Below are 20,401 nucleotides of genomic sequence, written 5' to 3'. Positions count from 1 at the left end.
CCCCCCCCCAAAAAAAAAGATTTTCAAAAGACAGATGCTTACTATCCAGAGGTAACTTGCTTAGTGTTGGGCAGAGTTCTTACCTTCATTGCATCTGCTGTTAATTCCTACCTGTGTGTTTATTCAGGCAAACAAGACTAGGTGCCCCACCAGGGACAGCTGACACCTGTTGCCAGCAGCTCTCCAAGTCTGGACTGATGGAGCTCGGAAGTCCTATCTCATGGTCTGGGGTGGAGGTAGTGGGAGGGTGAGTAGTGAAGGAAACCCCTCAAAGACTTTTCTGGTGATTTGAAAATGGTTGTACTATTCTTTGAGAAGACTCCTACAAATAACTTACATGGAGGAACAGTAAATACAGCAACGAAAGCAAAGAAAATTTTAGTGGCATCCAAAGTCTGATTCTGTTTTCCTCCAAGAAGGTCAGGCAATTACAAAATGTATACATACTTTCAGGGCTAGCAATGAAACTCATTAGTATAATATATGCCTAATGTGTTCAAGATCCTGTGTTAAACCTTTCCCTTAAGGAGTAAAATAAAAATAATGAAGTACACATACTTTCTAAAACATATCAGCTCCTGACAAAGAGGCCAACATCATTACCAAACAGATGATGGTTCTTCCAGCCATATGTGCAGCAAACAGGAGCCCCACACAGATCCAGGAAAGCCCAGCCACCCTAGAGCGGCCCCTTCTGGCCTCACGCCCACTATGCAGGGCAGAAAGCAGAATAACGAACATCAGGAGCAGCCCAGGGTACACTCGCACGCAGCAGCAGTCAGAGGAAGCGGGGTGCGGCAACTCTCAGATAAATCAGAAGAGTTCCTGTTTCCAGTGCTTTTAAGGTAGGAGGCTAGTAGGATTCTCACGTCAGGAGCACAAGTGCCCATGGCAAGTGTTCTCAGCAGGTCCTGATGTGGGTGGGGACTTCTAAATGCTGGATTCACTCTGGGTCTAGGGCGAAGGAGGCTTTCTCCCTGAATGTTGCTAGTCTGCCTTTGCATTTTTTCAAATGCAAATTTATATCAACTGAAAGAAGTAGAAATGTGTTTGCATATTAAACCACTGGCTGCTGACAGGGCCTGTGCACGGGGGGATGAGGATGGCGCTGGCTTTGAGGTGGCCTTGTAGATTCACCTACATGGCGCATCACCTACACAGATCAGATCCACAAGCAGCTTAACGCTAACTAACTCAAAGCCCAACTTCCCGCAACAAGTTGAGGTACTGCCCAAACACGCTAGGTACATTTTAAAAAATCTTTCTATGCTGTCTACACACGAGAAAAACAGAGGACGGGTGGCGAGGGCGGGGCGGAAGGGGCCATGTGATTTGACTTTCCAAGCCTGAAGCTGCGGGTTTTCATTAAGTCACTTCTACTTTTAAGCTTGACTTGGTCCCATTTGTGAATCTGTTCTACTACGTGTGGAGCCCCTGGACTTCTATCCAGAAGTTCCTGCCTATGCCAATGAGTTCTGGTGTTTCCCCTTTCTTAATTCACATTTGAAGTCCCTATAGATAAAAATGTTTCACACTTTTAAGTTCACACATCTAGAAAAAGACCTCAATACTTCATAGTGCTAAGGAAGGTCTGTGTCTAGTCTCATCTTCTAGTCTCAGTGATTAATCACCACTTTTCTGCCAGTCAAACAGAAGCCAGACTTCCTATGGTGAAAAGATAAGATGGTGGAGAATACGACAGGAAATTGTCTACCAGGTCTGAACAAAACAGGAGTTCAGGACCTTGACTCTGCACGGCTGGCTGGGATAAAGCCTGTACCACAGCTATCAAAGGTGAGAAGTTAAAAGACCACAACCTTAGGGACTCCTACCTAGTTCTACCAACAAGGTGCTACTGAACGGTCCACAATGAGATCCGTATCACCTGCTGTGCGTGACAACTCTGGCATCCTTCACCACGACAGCTGCTAGACTGAACACCAGACTAACTGCCAAATGTCAGAGAGAACCACTTAGACCACTACTGTAAAGTAACTGTGAAAAAAGAACACAGTGCTTTAGAGAAATTCTGATCATTTACTTGGCAGTACTGTTGATACTGTCCTGTATAGTCTTAGAAATCTCACATTTTAAGTCTTGCTTCTTTTTCAATTGATGAGGCTGTTATTTTTTCCTTCCTTGACTTGTTTCACTCACTAGAAGAAAATCATGTTAACCTCAACTCTTCAGAGATACTCCTTAAAAGCAGAAGTTCATTCTCCTTTCTAGTGTATTTTGACTCCTGTTAAAAGCATTGGGAATGCCACATACAGCCTGAAGGAATTTCCCGAGTCTGCAGAGTCACAGGTGGCTATAGAGTTCCTTTGCATGCTTGGGTAAGGATCACTGGTTGGGTTTTGTTTGGTTTTGTGCTGGTCCTGGGGCTTGAAATCAGGGACTGGGCACTGCCCCCAAGCCTCTGTGCTCTACGACTAGTAGTGTTCTATCACTTTAAGCTTTTCTGATTAACTGGAGAGGTAAGTCTTACTATGTTGTCTGCCGGGCTGGCTTCGAACCACAATCCTTAGATCTCGGCCTCCTGAATAGCCAGGATTACAGGCGTGAGCCACAGGTGCATGGGCTCTTTTCTTTTTTCTTTCCCTTTCTTCCTTCCCTCCTTTGGTTCCTCCCTACCTCTTATAGGTCACTTAGCCACCACTAAGTAGCTTTTCTGTCACAGGCACTCCATTTGCCTGTCACACTTTTCCATGCTGTATAACCAGGCAGGAAAGCATATCCCAGAGTTCTATCTTACAGGGGAAATGAGATCCAGGGGAAGATGATTACTTTTTCTCTATAATTTCATTATCAGAAATTTCTGTGCTACGACTAGTCTTGAAAAGCTTGACAGAAATCCTCTAAGGATACTTTTTTTTTTACCATGTACTTTACAAATCATAACCTAGTCAATGACATCTCATCATTTTTGATTGTGGTTATTACAATCATCATTATAATTTAATAGAATTATTAACTTAAAATGCAATTTGATCATCTGGAAAAACTGCTAATCAATATTCACAGACAGGCAATGTAGTATTTATTCCCTATTGGTCTTGAAGGTCACAGAGTGAAGGCTTCATGTCATGACAATGATTTGCTCCTCACAAATATATTGACAAAACCTCACAATTAGTCTTGCTTCAATAGATACACACAATAAAATGAATTTAAAAATAAAGCACACAAAATAGTAGAAGGGGTGACTATAACCAAAGACCACTATATGCACGTAAGGAAATATCACAATAAAACTTAATATACACTAATAAAAGATAGAGCACACTACAACCACCAGTGCTTATGTCTGTAAATCTGAAAACAGTGCTGTCAACCATTTAACTAACATTCTTCTGTTCTTAAAAAAAAATCCACTTGTGGTTTGTCATTATTTTCAGTTGATTCTTTGCATACAAATGCTGGAATAAGGCCAGTAATAGCTACATCTTAGAATATTATTTAATACAGAATTTACTGATGAGAAAATGTAGCCAAAGAGAGGGAGAGAATGCTACTAATGAATGGCTAGTTTATGGGAGTAAACAGTCATTAATAATCGTGGACAATCAATCTTTTCGCACCACAAGTAGCAGAGGTCATCCTTTGCCTTGATCGCCTGCATTGATGACTTCTGTATTCTGAGGTTATGAGTTTATGTTCTTTTACGGTTGCTCATCATCCGAGTTTTAGCATGGGCTTTCTGTAAATGCACTGGACATGTACTTAAAACAGTGAAAAAGAGTGGCTTTTAATTCTGTGAAGGAATTTCCAGAGGACAGTTAACATTTGCTCAGCTGGAGTTTACTATGCTGAGCTTGTAGAGATAAATTGACAGGGTAGCAGAACTTTCTACTCTCTTAGAGAAAATGAAATATTGATCACTTATCATAAGAAACAATGACCAGGGCATAAGTAGGTTCTACTTCATGAATACAGAATCAGTGATTTTTACACTTGGACATCATCACCACCACTTTCTCTACCTTCGAATATCTCAAATATAGCACAGGTAACAGACCACTGGAAGTATTTAGTGCTTGTATCTCATAGGACTCTATTCAAAATTAATTACCTCAGAGTTCCAATACTTGTATAATAAAACTCAGCTGTGCACACGTGTAGGTAAGAGAAAAGGTCCTTTTGCTTGGAAGAAAATGAGAATCAAAGCTGCTCACATAAGGGAGAGCAGCAACTGTGACATTACAGACTCAAAAACCAGGGCACTCCACTTAGCAAATTACACTCTTCCTCAGAGTGAGATGGTACAGGTGCCTCAGACCAATGGAGGCCATGGGGTAGTGTGGTTGCACAATGTACAAAACCAGGGCCCTCAAATCACATTCTTTGAATGGAGCTGCATAACGCAGAGCCACGTAGCTAGGAGGGTGATAAGAATGGCGCTGATGAGGATTACATAAAACTAAAGACTCTTAAATGATAATGCTGCTTATTAACCATGTATGTTGTGATAGGTCAAAGCTGAGGTTAAACAGGGAACATCAATTGAACCATTTCCCTAAATAAAGCTCTAGGGTGCAATATTCTGAGCACTTTATTCAATAAAAAATGCTTTAGAATGGTACTTTGGTGATTGGGAAGCACTGCTATCATCTGTCAACCCAACAGCGGCAAAGTTCAATATGCTCAGCAATGGGCCATTCTGATGATTTTCCTGAGGCCCTGGGTCTGAACACATCACATCGATATTGTTCTTTAAAAATTATGATAAAGTCAATAGTTTTCATCCTTAAACGTAAACTATGTGTTATGATTCTGCGCAGGTATCTACTGTTTGCTACCTTTAATTGCTCCAATTTCCAAACAAGTCCAAAAGTCAAATATAAGATTAACAGTTTTTCTGTTATAATTTCTCTAAAACCTTAGCTATCTTTGAATCAATGAAATCTCTCTGCTATGAATCCTTGTGTGAAAATTTAAGAAACATCATGAAAAAACTGTAAAAACCCTGGAGACTTTAAACAAAATTCACACTTCTTTTGGCATATTCAGAAGTAGCAAGTACTTCCTTTTCAACATGTAATCATATGGAAGGTTGAGGATTTCTGGAATGCATAGTACAATAGAAGAAACAGTGTATCTCAGCCTTTCTATAAGAGAAAAAGAAAAGTACCTCCTTTTCCTTCCAAGAAGCAGCTACCAATGCCCTGTATGCATCTGTGTCAATGTTTGGAAAGCCAAGAAGTTGGTAGTTTGTAAGTCATGCCAATCTTTCTTTTTTTTGGTCGGTCGTGGGGCTTGAGCGCTGTCCCTCAGCTCTTCAGCTCAAGGCGAGGGCTCTACCACTTGAGCCACAGTGCCACTTTCGGTTTTTTAGTGGTTTATTGGAACTAAAAGCCTCACGGACTTTCCTTGCCGGGGTTGGCTTTGAACCGTGATCCTCAGATCTCAGCCTCCTGAGTAGCTAGGATTACAGGCATGAGCCACTGGCGCCTGGCTAGTCATGCCAATCTTAACTACACATCTTGTAAGTTTTAGATTGTTGAATTGTGTATTATAAGTTCCTTACCAATACATAAAAATTTTTGACACACTCTGATTCTACCAGTCATACCAGCATGGCTATGAGAGATGTGTACATATTTACCAGCCAGCAAAATCTGTTGGTGATGGTGGTGTAGGGAGCCTAAAGATAAAACCCAGCAACTAAATGATGGAGACAAAGAGTACTACAATGAGTACTTGAGCCAAAAATGGAGCTCTACCTTCTGCATTGCCTGTTTTACTAGAAACAAGTTCTATTGTAGGATTCATGAAAACGGCCAATAGTTTAACTAATCCTAATTTTCAGATTCTGTTTTCTGAAAAGAGAGGAGTGTAAGTGTGACTCAAAAGAAGGAACAGCATCAAGGCAAACTCCTTCTACACTGTGGGAATAGCCTTGCCACAGCAGAAGAACCAGGTCCTACTTGAAGTAATTCTTAGTGGCCCCTTCTTCCTCTAAGCCTGTTTTTAGATGATCACACATTCACTTCCTTTCTACCAGAAGATCAGTAGCTCCATTTCTCCTGCAGCCTGAGATCCATGAGGTCAGGAAATAGTTACTCTGACATATCAAATACAACATGATAGAGGAGATACCAGACAGAAACAACTTAAAAGAGGAAAGGTTTGTTTGGTGGCTAGTGTCAGAGGGCCGGTGTCTGCCTGCTCCCCGGTCATGATTAATGTTACCTTTCCACTTTCCTCCCCCTCTCCCTCCCTCCTTCCATGCTGGTCGGTGGGTCTGTCTTCCCTAGGAAGGGATTCTGGTCTCCCATCATCATCCTTGCAGCCTCTGTTCTTAGAGGACAGTCATATGCAACTTTCATGAGCCTTAGCCCTCAGCTAAGGCTCAGCTAGAAGCTGGGACACTGCCCTGTGTCCTCACTCCAGAGAAAAGCAATCCTTGTGGCTCTTAAGCTGAACTGAACTCCATAGAGATCACACAGTTTGCGCTATGAAAATAACCTGAAACAAGATCCCTTAAGCAAGGCCAACTGACCTCATCGGGGCTGGATGCCTGGTAGGTTCGGTTCTCATCACTGAAGTCTTGATCAGCTTCGGCAAACTCTGTCTCCTCGGTGACACCAGCCCGAGCCTCATAGACAGGGGTCACATTGTGGCAAAGGGCAATGGCTTTCACTGCTTCATGGATTCGACTGCTGACACTTTTCCTAACTTTGGGGGTTGAAGCCTGGGTTCTTCTCAGTGGAGCTGAACTAGGGTTGCTACTGCCTGCTGGAGGATGCACCTTTAAAACAGAGCATGATGTAATTAGAGGCCAGGCAAAACAAGGTGGTCAGTGCAAGATTACTAGGTAGCTAGAGATAAGAAAACTGCTACAGGTAAAATGAAACTAAAAGCAGGACAGAATTTTAAATATTCCAATAATATCATAAATAAATCCAACTTGTAATAATTTCTGAACTTAAATGATCTAGTTTGTAGCTAACAATACCCAGATCCAGCGGCAGTGTTTTCTGAGGAAAACTTGTCCTATTTCAGTTATGTTTAGGTAAAGACCTGTTTATGACGCACGCGTGCATCTGGCCCCACTGGGCTCAGCTGGCTGTGTGGGTGAACTGTCACCCTCCAGTGGTGGCTTTCTCTTCTTTACGTCCTACCTAAGCAGGTGTCAGACAGCACTTCCCACTTCTGAGACTCACAACAGTCCTTAGAAAGCAGACTAGGGCCAGAGCCAGTAAGTCTGGGAGGGGTCAGCTTGGTGTTCAGTTGTATTGGCTCACATGATGCCCACCCAGCAGAAGAGGGGCTCAGCCATCTCCTCTTCTGCATCCTGTTGCATTCACTCATGCAAGTAAATTTCACACAAATGCCACTAAAGATGATGCATTCTACTACCAAATGTGTCTAGTGGGGAAATATAATCAGGTTAGAAAAGTTTTGTGTGAAGCTGGGAGCCAGTGGCTCACACTTATAATCCTAACTACTCAAGAGGCTGAGATCTGAGGATCACTGTTTGAAGCCAGCAGGGCAAGAAAGTCTGTAACACTCTTATCTCCAATTAAACACCAAAAAAGCTGGAAGTGGACCTTGGCTCAAGTGGTAGAGTACTAGACTTGAATGAAAGTTGAGTAATAGCACCCAGGCACACAAGTTCAAGTCCTACGGATGGAACAAAAAAAAAAAAAAAAGGAAAAAAAATCTGTGCTACCTTATAGCAGACCTACTAGACATCCATTCTAATAATAAACAGAATACAAATAAGGAAAAACATCAATTTCATATCTAAAGCACTCTATGATTAGCCTATAGACAGCATTTAGTAAGGATGAGCTTTAAATTTTTCTTAAGGTATAAGTATTAAGTATTTGTTGTCTCTATATAATAATTTTTTTCTGCTTTTAATTTTTTCCTGGTAAAATAATAATTTACTTATAGCTATTAAAATCATATTCATAGATAATATAAATTAACTTTAAAAACAGTTATTATCTGGTACTATTTCAAACTTGACAAAGATTCCTAAGAGAAGGGAGACTTTATTTGTTCTACTTTTTAGTTTTTTCTTCTATTAATAAATATTTTAAGGCTGGGGATGTAAGTCAATGCTTACCAAGTATGTATGTGTGGGGCACTGGGTCTGAACCCCTGCACTACAAAAAATATACATAAATATTCTATATTATAAAAAAAAACTCCATACCTTAATGAATCACATCCACATGAGATACTCAGTGGTGTTGGTGCATATAGATATACGCTTATACAAGAACAAACATGACGTATAATAAAATATATAAACACATAAAAGAATGATTTCATGTGGCAACATCTCAAAAATAAAGTATATGACAGAATAGTATCAAACATAGAAGAGAAAGTCATTAAGAAATTGAATACATTATTACAACTTTCTACACTGGGAAAGTATATTTTAGTTGAAGCAGCATCAAATCTGAAAGAGATTACTGTAACGTGTGTAGCTGCCATCACGGGCCTGGGGCTGAAGTGCTGGCCTGGCACCAGGGTAAGCTATGGCACACTGAGGCCAGGTGGATCTTCACTAAAGCAGTGGGGAGTACCATATTCCAAGCAGACTAGCAAAAAGGCAGAGAAGCAGCCTGAGAAGGTGAACAATTCCTGACAGATTACAATGCTGGACTTGGCATTTTATACAGGTTTAAAATGCTATTAAATTGCTGGGCTTAATGATTCTGACACAGATCTAAATTATGACCGTTTGCTAAAAGAAGTCAAATAAATGAGGGGGGAAAACTCCACTATTTGTGGCCAGGACCATATCAATTATCAACTGGATCTAAACATAGTTCCCGCCCTGTCAGGAACATGGACAGTTAGGAGTGAATCACTCATGCAGCATGTCTGTTTGTAAACTTCTGCAGATGAACTCTAAGCTGTATCCTAATGTTTAAAGCAAAACAAATAATCCTTGGTCTTGTAATCTCAAACAGCTATAGTAAGATGGTAATGCCTTTTTTTTTAAAAGTTCTACTTACTAAGAACATGTAATTATTTACAGGTAAAATAATGGAGTATTTGTGATTTACGTTAAAATAACCTAGGCAGAGAGAGACTGGCCATGAAGCAAGCTGCCTGCCATGCGCCATGCACACTCCAGCAACTCTGCTGGAGCTGAGTGAAAATTCCACGACTGCTCACAGCACAGCAGCACAGCATCTACTTATGTTACTGAAAAAGAAGAGAGAATGCACTGTTGGAAAGTTGAAGAAAGTGTTATTACAGAGAAAAGCGAAAGGATTGTTTTTATTGTTTAAACAATTCACTAAGCAAATGTTTACGAATAATATATGTCCAGCATGTCTTCTATAACCACACTAATGTAGAAATGTTTAGGCAATGCTGTTTCTTGATTGAGATGTTAGTAATGATCACTCAAGGAAGCATAGTAACAGCTAACGTTATCAGAGGAGATTGCTACTGCACACATGCTCGGCTCAGAAGCACATTCATGTACCTGGGAATAGGAATTCAGGACATGGCTCTGGATCTCATCCATGGTGTCAGTTCCATAGGAGACGGTGCCCAGATGTAGCCGCTTGAATACCATCTCATTCCGAGTGAGGGTGCCTGTGAGAGTCAACAACAACAGTGAACGGGCAGCGTGAGCAATGCTGGCCACTGCTTACATGTGTGCAGTGTGTGTGCAACCAGGAAGCTGGGGTCCCTGATGGAAGACGGAGTGCTCATAGAACGCTATCATGCCCATTTGGGTCCTGAGGACAAGAAGTTTTCTGCCTGGTACAGCCCATTCCCCCATAACAGTCTTTTTCTTCCCCCTTTCTTCCTGGTCCTGGGGCTTGAACTAGGCCTGGGCACTGTCCCTTCTTTTGCTCAAGACTATTTTTCTACCACTTGGCCCACAGTACCACTTCCAGCTTTTTTTCAGTAGTTTTTTGGAGAGAAGGGTCTAGTGGGCTTTCTTGCTGGGGTTTGCTTCCAATGTGATCCTCAAATCTCAGCCTTTTGAGTAGTAGTACAAAGCATGAGCCACTAGTGCCTAGCTCCTTAACAGGCCAGCTCTAGTTACACAAAGACAGCCTGGACTTGGCTTGGCAGCCAGACTTACTATTTGGCACAAATGTAACTTCTGCCTGCTATGAAAGAGAGGCATAAAACAGAAAACAGCCACTATAACTTCATAATCATGGTATAGCACACTGTAAGAGAAAGATAGTAAGTAGCAGCAAATTAACATGACCTATCTGTTTTAGAAATTGTAGTTTGGAAACAGGAGTTTTAGTAGAAGAAACAGATGTTCCAAATGTACCCAACCCTTAGTGTGCATTTGTACCATTTGGAACAACAGGAAATCAATCTACCAAATAGGAGATAGTTTTCTTGGGTGAGTTTCTAAAAAGAGAGCTATGGGGGTGTGCTGTTGAAGGTTTGCTCCTGAGCAACACAAGGATGGGCAGGTAAAGCTATCTAACTTACTGTACATATACAAATACAGGACAACACAGAAACAGTTCATTGCCCATGCATATGAGCGTAAGGTACTGCTTGAATCTTGCCCGCCCCTGTCCCCCCTTGGAGCTCCTGCACTTGACTAAGAGAATAGATAACAAAGATTCTACTGACACTGATATAGTGGTATGTGTGATGACTACTAAGTGTGAATATACACAACAGTATAATAATTTTAATGAAGGCCAGGATTTTTACATGGTCACAAAATGCCCATTACTACACTAATCTCTATTTTCTTTGACATATGTGATATGGAAAACATACACAACTAAGCCCATATATAGGTCAGTTAGGATTTGTGTGAGAGTGAAAACAGGCCATTGGCCAGGAACTTTCCACTAGAACACAATCCTCTTAAAAAAAAAGGGGGTCTATATTATGTAATTATAATTTGACACCCTTCTGTAAATGCTTTTACAATGGATATGATACATTATAGTATTACAAATCCCTAAAAGTAGCTATTGCTCATTAGTTTTATAAATTTTACTTTTACAGAGTTCTATGCAGCCCCTTCAAAGTGACGAAACCTTAAGTAGAGGACCCTTAAGTTTCAAAGAAGCAGAAATGAAACAATCACAATTATGTAAGGACTGGTTTATGCCACTGTAGTTAAATAAAGGTGAATTAACTTTAGTTAGCAACTATCTAGCTTCCAAATAAAATAGGGAATACTTATAAAAATAAGGAGTTTATATAACAAAGAGCTGAGATGAAAAAATGAGCATTCTATTATCTAAAATCATACATTAAATTGTAGGAAAATAAAGCATTCACCTCTGGGTGTGAAGGTTTCACCCAGTGAAACCTTTTCCTAAAATCCACTTAACAAATATATTACACATAATAAAATATTTTTCTTTTTAGATTACTTGGTCTAACTTGCAATTCTTTTTAAGACTTCATATGCTGAGCATGAAGCAGGGCAGCTCATGACAGGCAGGTTAGTAGTAAATTCTACGTCAGTCTGAAGTAGGGCTCTCATTAATACTACTTGTGTCAACCTAACTTTGTTTTTTTGGGGTTTTTTTTGTCCTGGGGCTTGAAGTCAAGGCCAGAGGGTATTGTTTCTGAGCTTTTTCTTTGTTAAAGGATAGCACTCTACCTCTTGATTCACAGTCACAGCTCTACTTCTGGGTTTTTTGGTGGTTAACTGGAGATAAGAGTCTCACAACTTACTTGTCCCAAATGGCTTCAATCCTCAGATTTCAGCCTCTTGAGTAGCTAGGATTATAGGCATGAGCCACCAGTGCCTGACCAACTTAACATTTTATTAATGAGCCATTTTATATGTAAACCTATCAAAGCAGCACTACCAGCTAAGGACTAATTCTTCAATATATGAACTTTGGGGCATCACAGCCGGTGTCCTATAGAAAGTCTGTGGAGTATAATAAAGCTGCTGCTGGTTACGCTCCAGGGGTCAAGTGAAGGAAGGGTCAGTTTGAGAGAACTAATCCACACTCTTATTCACACTTCTAGACACACTGGTGCTCACTACTTCTGGTAGTTAATGTTTCCTGTAGATTCTTTTCCTATAAAACTGAATACAATGTCAAATGGATTAGATTCAAAAATGAAAGCCAGACTGACGGCCGCTTTGTCCTGACCCAATTACTTCCAATTTACATCCATAATTTCTCAACAGCATTAAATTTGGAGAGCTACATTTATTGTTAGAAACACAAGCACATTCATTTTTTTACATTTTCCAATCATTTATAAATTAAAAGAAAATGGATTTTTAAGTACAGGAATGTTGTTTCTACCATAAAGGCAAGAGAGCAAATACTCAGGGCCAAAAATGAGGCAAAGCAAGGAAAAAAAAAAAACAAGACAGAGCTCTGCACAGCCGTCAGCTGGTCAGGTCCATTAGCTGAGATGAGCACGTCAAACTTAGAGGACTCCAGCAGCAGAGCGGTGCAAAGACATGGTAACCATGCCCATGCACAAAACCCGGGCAACCTGAAGATGAAGGGTTCAAAAGGAATTTATGGCGGAACAACCAGAAGCACTGTATAGTATATAACCGAGTCATCTGAAGAAACTTCCCAGAATTTATTTTTGATAGATACTTTACACAAACAAAATTGAGGTAATACAAGAAAGAAGAAATTTAGCACAAGGGTACAGACCTGAGTAATGCTGCAATTGTTCTGACACTATGTTTTCCTGTTACTGTGAGCTTTTGTGAGAGATGAATTATTCACTGAGGTGAGCCATTCGTGTGTGCAGCACAGGCTGACATGTGCAGAGACTGTGTACTGTAAACACTGTTGATAAATAAGCTCAGGACTGTTGGACCACTCCCACTGGGCTCCAGCCTCTGACCTCGGGCTTCCTTCCCTTCTAGCTTTTCATCCACTAACCTACGCTGTCGAGGCCATCAGTATCTCATTCCTCTTCACAGAATCAAGCCAGGGCTCAATCTAATTATTGCAAGTAGTTTCAAGTCATCTGAAGGCAAAACAGGAACTCCTAATCCTTAGCCACATTTCACCCCCCATTAAACTACCTATAACGGAGCATATCCAAAGTAGGACAGACACATTGCTTTATTACAAAAATTTATGGTGCTATAAAAACCTGACTTATGTAACTGTAATCCCTTTGTACATCACTGTTACAACAAAAAATACACTAAATAAACACAGCCGGTTGTAAAGGAAATTACCAAGGGAAAAAATCAAATGATGGAAATTTTTTACCTGGATGTTAGATTATCTATCCCTGCGTCACACGAGAAAATGGCATAGTAAACATGAATTCCGTGTACTATCTGCCTCATTAAAGGCAACTTAAAACAAAGATATCTCAGATACATGGAGGAAAAGATAACAGGCCGGGACAAGGGCAGAAGATGCTACACGCCTGCTTTACACAGCTATGCAGTTTTGGTTCATATAGTAATTATATCATTTATCTGGGGCATCATTTTTTCCAGAGATTACTGGAGAAACACCTGATATTTCCAAATGCAATAAGTTCATAGTCAACATATATTTTCTAAAATCAAAGATACTTCCTTATAATCATTCCATTCAGATAATTTCTAAATAGTAAATTGAGAGTTCTACCGTACACCACTTTAGCTAACTGTCCTTTTATTTGGAGCTAGCCTGAGTTGTCATTAGAATTGTATTTAAGATATGAGTTTCCTAACTTTACATTGTCATTATATTTTGATCTTTGGAGAAATCTTGGAAATAATTTTACACATGCACAAAGACCCCTGGAAGATGCTAAAGCACCAGTTATATTGTTGTATATATACAGTTAGTTGAAAATACTTTAAATGATATATGAAGCTTAGGTCTGAACTATTTCATCCTCCTTTCTGATCATATATTTTTATAGAGCTCTGTTTTTAGATCCTTAAAAACCCTTTATTCGGTTACTAAGTTGAAGCCAGAGAGATTACAAAGACAATTCAGAACAGTTTCTTAAGAATGAGCAATTTAAAAGGCTATAATTTTGGTTGTTAAATTTAGGTCTGAGTTAATTTTTATGTAAGATGCTCATTTTTTTTTAATACATAGATATCCAGTTAGTCCAGCACCATTTCTTTTTAAAGTCTGTCCCTTTCCCACAAAACTCTCTTGGCATCCTTGTTGAAAGATAAGTTGACCATCAATATTAGGATTTGTTTATGGCCTCTAATTGTATTCTATCAATCTGTGTCTATCTTTATATGATTCCACACTATTCTTAATGAATATGTTTAGTAGTCAGTTTAAACGTGGAGAAATGTAATTCTTTTAGTTTTATTTTTTTACAGGATGGTTTTAATTGTTCTGGGTCCCTCCCAGTATCTCTATGTGATTTACAGGAGGCCAATTTTTGCAAAGAAGGTAACCAGGATTTTACTAGGTATCATTTATAACCTGTAGATACATTTGGGGAGCTTTCTTGCTGTCTTAACAATAAAAAATATTTTATGACACCATTATAAATGGAATTGTTGCCTTCTTTTAGTTCCTTGTTATACACAGAAATGCGTTATTTTTGTATGTGGATCTTGCTTTCTTAGTAACCTTGCTTACTACATTTTTAAGAGAGATCTCAGGACCACGCCTCATAGAACAGCTATATTTTCTACACAACAGGCATGCCACCTCCTGTGTCATATCTAACTGTCCTGGCTAGAACTCCAAAAGAAGACAATCCAAATGTCCATTGAATCATACATGGATAAAGTTTGGTGTGTGTGTGTGTGTGTCTGTGTGTGTAAGGAATATGTGTGTGTATGTATGTATGTATATATTTTTGTTGATCCTATAGCTTGAACTCTGGGCCTGGTGCTGTCCTGAAGCTTTTGTGCTCAAGTCTAGCAGTCTATCACCTGAGCCACAGCTCCTCTTCCAGCTTTTTTGGTGTTTAATAGAAATAAAGAATCTCATGGAATTTCTTGCCTGGCCTGACTTCAAACCATGGTCCTCAGATCACAGCTTCCTGAGTAGCTGGGATGGCAGGTGGGTGGAAGACCCTGGTGGTTGGATGGAATGGTATTTGACAGATATATATATATATATATATGAAGCACTGACATATGTTATAATTTGGATCTACCTTAAAAACATTCTATTAAATGAAAGAAGCCACAAACCTAATTATTGAATTAGTTATTATGAAGCAGTAACTAATGGGTGGCTCAGTGGTAGAGTGCTTGCCTAGCAAGTAAGTCTAAGGCCTTGACTTCAAACTCCACAACTGCCAAAAAAATGATAACAGAAAGTTATTTTCCAGTATTTTTCATGAGTTCAGCCAGTTAATGATTTCTACAGCTTTTGTCATTGTAGTATGACAGAATTAACACACCTCAACGAGAAGCTGTAAGAACCAGAGGAACTTGAGAACTAGATTAAAAAGGAGCCATCAAATCAGAGAATGATATGAAGTTGTTCACAGCATGCATCTCTTGTGACAAAAGGGTCACTTATGATGTTTATGGAAAACAATGCTGTGGTATTTATGAAACAGCAGGTCTTCAGAAGGGCTGGGTGAAGAAGACAAGGAGGACATGGGTTTCTAAGGGGAAAGTCCTACAGGGATCACTCTCAAGGTGGCAGTGATGTAACCGATAAGTGGACTGGGGCTGAGTGGAAGAGACACTGGGAAGCCGAAGAACAGCCTCTGAACAGATGCTACGGGGCTGTATTTGGCCTTCCTCCCAAACTCCACCAGCCATAATAAAAGAGCAGGCAGGTGATTTCTAAATGTAAACAAAGGCAACACGGCCTGCTTGCTTAGAACAGCACCATTGCTTATGAGGACTCTATGAGGAAAGCAGTAGCTGTGCTGAATAATCAATGCTTACATGAAGACCAAACTTCCTTAGGCTTCATCACAACAAATGCAAACAAAACTATCCAAGTAATAAGCCTTCAGTTTTTGCCAAACTTTAAGTATTGGTCATTACAACTGAGACCCACAGGAAACGAACTTTACAACTTTGGGTGGGGGTAGGGTGGGGAGGAGTGTGGGAGGTGGGAGAGGGAAGGGATAGTGGGACAACAACAAGGGAAGGGGTAACAATGATCAACAAATAAGGTACTCATTGTCTTACTCATGTAACTGTAACCCTCTGTACAGCATCTTTACAATAAAATTTAAAAAATGGACATTTGTTATTGTGGAGTCATATATAATACTTCCTATAAAGCAGCTTGCCCGAAAGATTTTAATTCTCAGTACTGTATGTGTTCAGTTACCACATGTGTGAAGTATTCCTATCAGTCCAAATACATCAAAATGTTAATTATACCACTCACATCTAAGTACACACTGTAAAGAACGACGGCTCCAGTAACACTGCTCAGCCTTGCTATAACTAAATACCCCAGACATCATACCCATGCAGGAGAAACTACAGTGGTCCTGTGGTATTGAAAATATTAATGAACCTTTCTAAATCTTACCTGTGAGATCTGCAGGCCACGGATGCACCATCTAACACATACACCCTACTCTGCTACCCTTACAACTACGAAAATATTATTTCCCTCAGATGATGCTGTCCTATGAAATTCACATATAATTCAAGTCTGAACAATAGGGCATTTGGGTAGGAAATGCTATAAATAAAATGTAGGTCCTAAAAATACCTGTTGTTTAGTGGGTGTTTGTAATAATAGCTTTGTTCTACATGAAGACAAAAACTCCCTAACAAAGGAATTAATGTATTGCTTTAATAAGCTGCACCTGAGTTAAGTTTTAAAATTTATGAGTTCTCTGCAGCATTGTTCTTTAAACAATGGCACTGTCAAATGCAACCATGAGAAGATTAAAGTTCTCCCAGCAGATTAAGTACAAATTATCTGTCCTCCTGTTTCAGCATCATTTGTTCATTTATCACATAACGTCTAGCATTCCTGGTCAGTGTCAATACGCTCTGCATCCTTGCAGCTAACAGATGTCTACTCTTGTCGAATGAATTGCTTTATGTTTCACGCACTGCTGGCCGCAGATGTGTCACTATAGCAACATCATTAATTTCAGATCTTACCGGAAACGTGCACTCCAATCAAACCTAATTATACCACATAGCTTTCTTGTCCACAAGAAGGAAACCATAATGCAATTATTGGGACATTTCATTTTCTATTCTGCTGTGGCAAATGAGAGGGCCACTGTGATGGACGCTTCATGTCAAAAAGCTTATTAATGAAGCACAAACCCAATTTACAATCATATGAAGGACCACCTTACAATTATGTTGGTAATGTAAGGCTCCTCAGACAACAGCTCATTCTGGATCACTTCTCTGAGAACTCAGGCCACTCAGGAGAAGCATGAAAACTGCTAGGTTCCTGGTTCCCCTTCTGATCCCCAGAGTCAGAATTCTTCATGCTGACAGCCAGCCAGCCACGACTAGAACCTGTCTGGACTAGGGACGCCAGGGGATGGCTAACACCTGACAGGCCTCTGAGATATACACTCAGAGGCATGTAAAGAGCAAATTTAACTATGCAATTAAAATATGACATATTAGGTGGAAAGAAGTAATGATTTATGGTTCTGGAATGTAGTATCATGCCGTCAATAACAAGCGTGTACTGTCTCAACTGGACACAAAAGGGGTAAGGCAGGCTGTGTGATTTTTCTGAGATTTCTATTTCTATGTTTCTGATGCCCCATTATCTAGATCTCAAATGGAAGAAACTCTTTGTACTGCTGAGGGATCTTACCGAGATCATAAGTAGTTCAAGGGGCAGTCAGGACTCAATTCTATGTCTATCTGATGTCAAAAAGTCAGACACTGCGAAACATCTGTGTTTTCATAGAACAAAATAAGAAAGTGTTAGCCATTTGCAGTAAGAGGATGGTTATATGATTTGGTCAGTGTGGGCTTCAGGAGAGGCTGTGGCACTGCTACCACCTCTGTGGTCCTAAAGAGCCGGTCCAGATCCTTTCTCTGGCAAGAGTAGTGGAAGGTCCAGCTCTGAGACCAGGTGGTAAATCTAGAGTTCCCTGGGAGACATACCAGAGCCACAGAGAAAGGCTATAGCCAGCATGTCTAAATGTGCATGGGTTGACACATGGTCCACCCTGTGATTACTGAAAAAAGTCCCACACAATATTCCAGTCCAAACAATTTAGAAACCCCCCACAGTCTGTCTTTAGAAAAGCAATGACGCACATCAGGTTCTTATCAGTATCTACTGTACAGTTTTGTATAACTCTTCTCAAATCTCACTTACCAATTACTTGGTTCAGGAAGCACATTTTGCCTCATGATCCTAGGCAAAGACTACCTACTCTACCCTGATGGAACTCAAAATGCTCCAGCAAACAAGAGGAAACTAATTAAGGAGAATCCCATTATTGTTTAAAATGCAAACTAATTAAACATTCTGAGGGTGAATACTGTCATGAAATGTTTACTTCTAAATGACATTAGACAGAGACACAGAAAGAGAAAGAACTAACTACTTGGGCTCTCTATAGCTCTTAGTACACACTTATTTGAAATGAAGATAAAAGAACAGGTCAGCACCATAGTCGAAATGCAACTGTGGATGCTGCCTCACCAGGGCCTTGAGTAAGTACCCTGGATGCATTGTGTCCATCCCATAAGAGGATATGGTGGTCAGCCAGTCCCTGGTGTGACATCTGTACTTGGGGCCCACATAGCACAGGGCCTGTGCCTTCAGAAAGAGCAATGCTGGAGCTGGGCTCCTGAGCTCCAGCCCACAACAGGACAGAGGCCTTAGCCTCTCCTCCGATTTATCAGGAGGGTCTCAGACCACTGGTAGTGATGGTAGAGGGTCACTGATGTTCAACAGTGAGCTGGGGTTGGAATTATCAGACAAAGATTTTGAAAAAACCACCAGAGAACATTTTAATTAAAAAACTACAAATTTTCTTAAAACAAATGAAAATATAGAAAATTTCAGCAAATTGAAATGAAACCAAATGGAAATGATAGGCTGAGACAAACGCCTTAATGCACAGGCTTAATGGTAAAAGGGAGACAGTAGTTTAAGGGTCAGTAGATTCAGAATAAACCAACTGTAGGCCCCAGGCTGATCCACAAGAAGAGAAGTCAGCAACAACAAGTAGAACTGTAGAACCATAGGGCCTGGCAATAAAGACCCAGCACACTAGCACTGGAGTCTGAGAAGTGGAGGATGGTGGCTTGAAAACAAATGTGTTCAGAGAAATGATGGTTGAAAGCCTCCAAATCTGTTTTAAAAACAAAAACAAAATAACCACATTTACAGCCCAACAACTTAGCTAATCCAAAATTGGAAAAATCTCCAGCGAGCAAGGCTCAGACACATCATAACTGAATTTTGAAAAGCTAACAGAAAGAGCAGCTCTTGAAGGCAGCCGGTCAAGTGGTACATTCTCAGAGGGGACAGAGTGACAGCTTTCCAATCTGAACCATGAAGCCAGAGGAGATATATGTCCAAGAACTGAAAAGAAAAAAACCTGTCAAACCCCACATCCAGTACACATGAAAACATACTTAGGACAGATTCATGCCATCACACACACCAAGTGCTTCCTTGATGCGACAGAGTGCCTGCTCTCTACTTATGATGCAATGCAATTACCGGGCTCCTAAGTTTTATCTATTTATGCTACTGTATGCTGCTGCTGTACTTCTGCTCTGTTTGTACTTAGAAATGCATTAGATTTTTCTATACAATAGATCATTGGTAACCATAAACATGTGGCTGGTAAGGAGACCACTGTTGAGGAAAACCTTGAGTTGGGTGCTTAGAATTCAGTATTGTACTAAAGATACTTGATTCATTTTTCCCACAATCCTGCCCAAGTCCCACTAAGACGTGGCCTTTCGATAAATCTACACTTTTCACTTCATCACTTAACTTACTCACATTAACTTTTACTTTATTTTGGACATCATTTGACTTCTGGGAGACATCCTTTCATTAAGGGCAGAAAAATACTCAGCAGGTCACACGATGATTTAAACATCTGCCGATCATGTGGAATGGATAGAGTTTCACAGCAACAGCTTAGTGTGATACACAGGTGGGAATTGAAACTTCTTAAATTTTTTAAAAAATTAAAAATGATTATTTTTTTACCACACTTGGTCAAAAATCACATGTAATAAATCTGTGAATAAAGTGGCTTACTCTACTGGTTTTGTTAAAATGACCTAATATTCATTTGTATTAAAATCACTTATTAGATTTTCCATGTATACTGTTCACTAGGTAAAGTTGTTTTCCTTTTGCTCTTTTATTCATTTCAGATATGCTGTTACACTTCGATTCCTGAGGACCTTCTTTTTTTGATCAGGTTTCTCTATTTGCTGAAGAAGACAAACTGTAAGGAAATCTGAACAAAAATTCCTTTTTTTTTTTTTGGGGTCCAGTCGTGGGGCCTGAACTCTGGGCCTGGGCGCTGTCCCTCAGCTCTTCAGCTCAAGGCTAGCGCTCTACCACTT

At 40.1% G+C, this 20,401-nt stretch overlaps 1 protein-coding gene across 1 annotated transcript in view; it reads right to left on the bottom strand.

Annotated features, from left to right (window-relative positions):
- The window catches only part of Atp9b (ATPase, class II, type 9B), a 181,862-nt gene that overhangs the window by 42,840 nt on the left and 118,621 nt on the right, over positions 1–20,401 (bottom strand). Inside the window, exons 12-13 of the mRNA XM_013026118.1 lie at positions 9,461–9,573; positions 6,503–6,751 (exon numbers count right to left, since the gene is read on the bottom strand). Coding sequence (XP_012881572.1) covers positions 6,503–6,751; positions 9,461–9,573 — 362 coding nt within the window. The remainder of the gene's footprint in view (positions 1–6,502; positions 6,752–9,460; positions 9,574–20,401) is intronic.

This window comes from Dipodomys ordii, unplaced genomic scaffold, assembly GCF_000151885.1.
Source record: "Dipodomys ordii isolate 6190 unplaced genomic scaffold, Dord_2.0 Scaffold91, whole genome shotgun sequence".
NCBI lineage: Eukaryota > Metazoa > Chordata > Mammalia > Rodentia > Heteromyidae > Dipodomys > Dipodomys ordii.
This window is presented reverse-complemented; position numbering and strand designations above follow the sequence as displayed.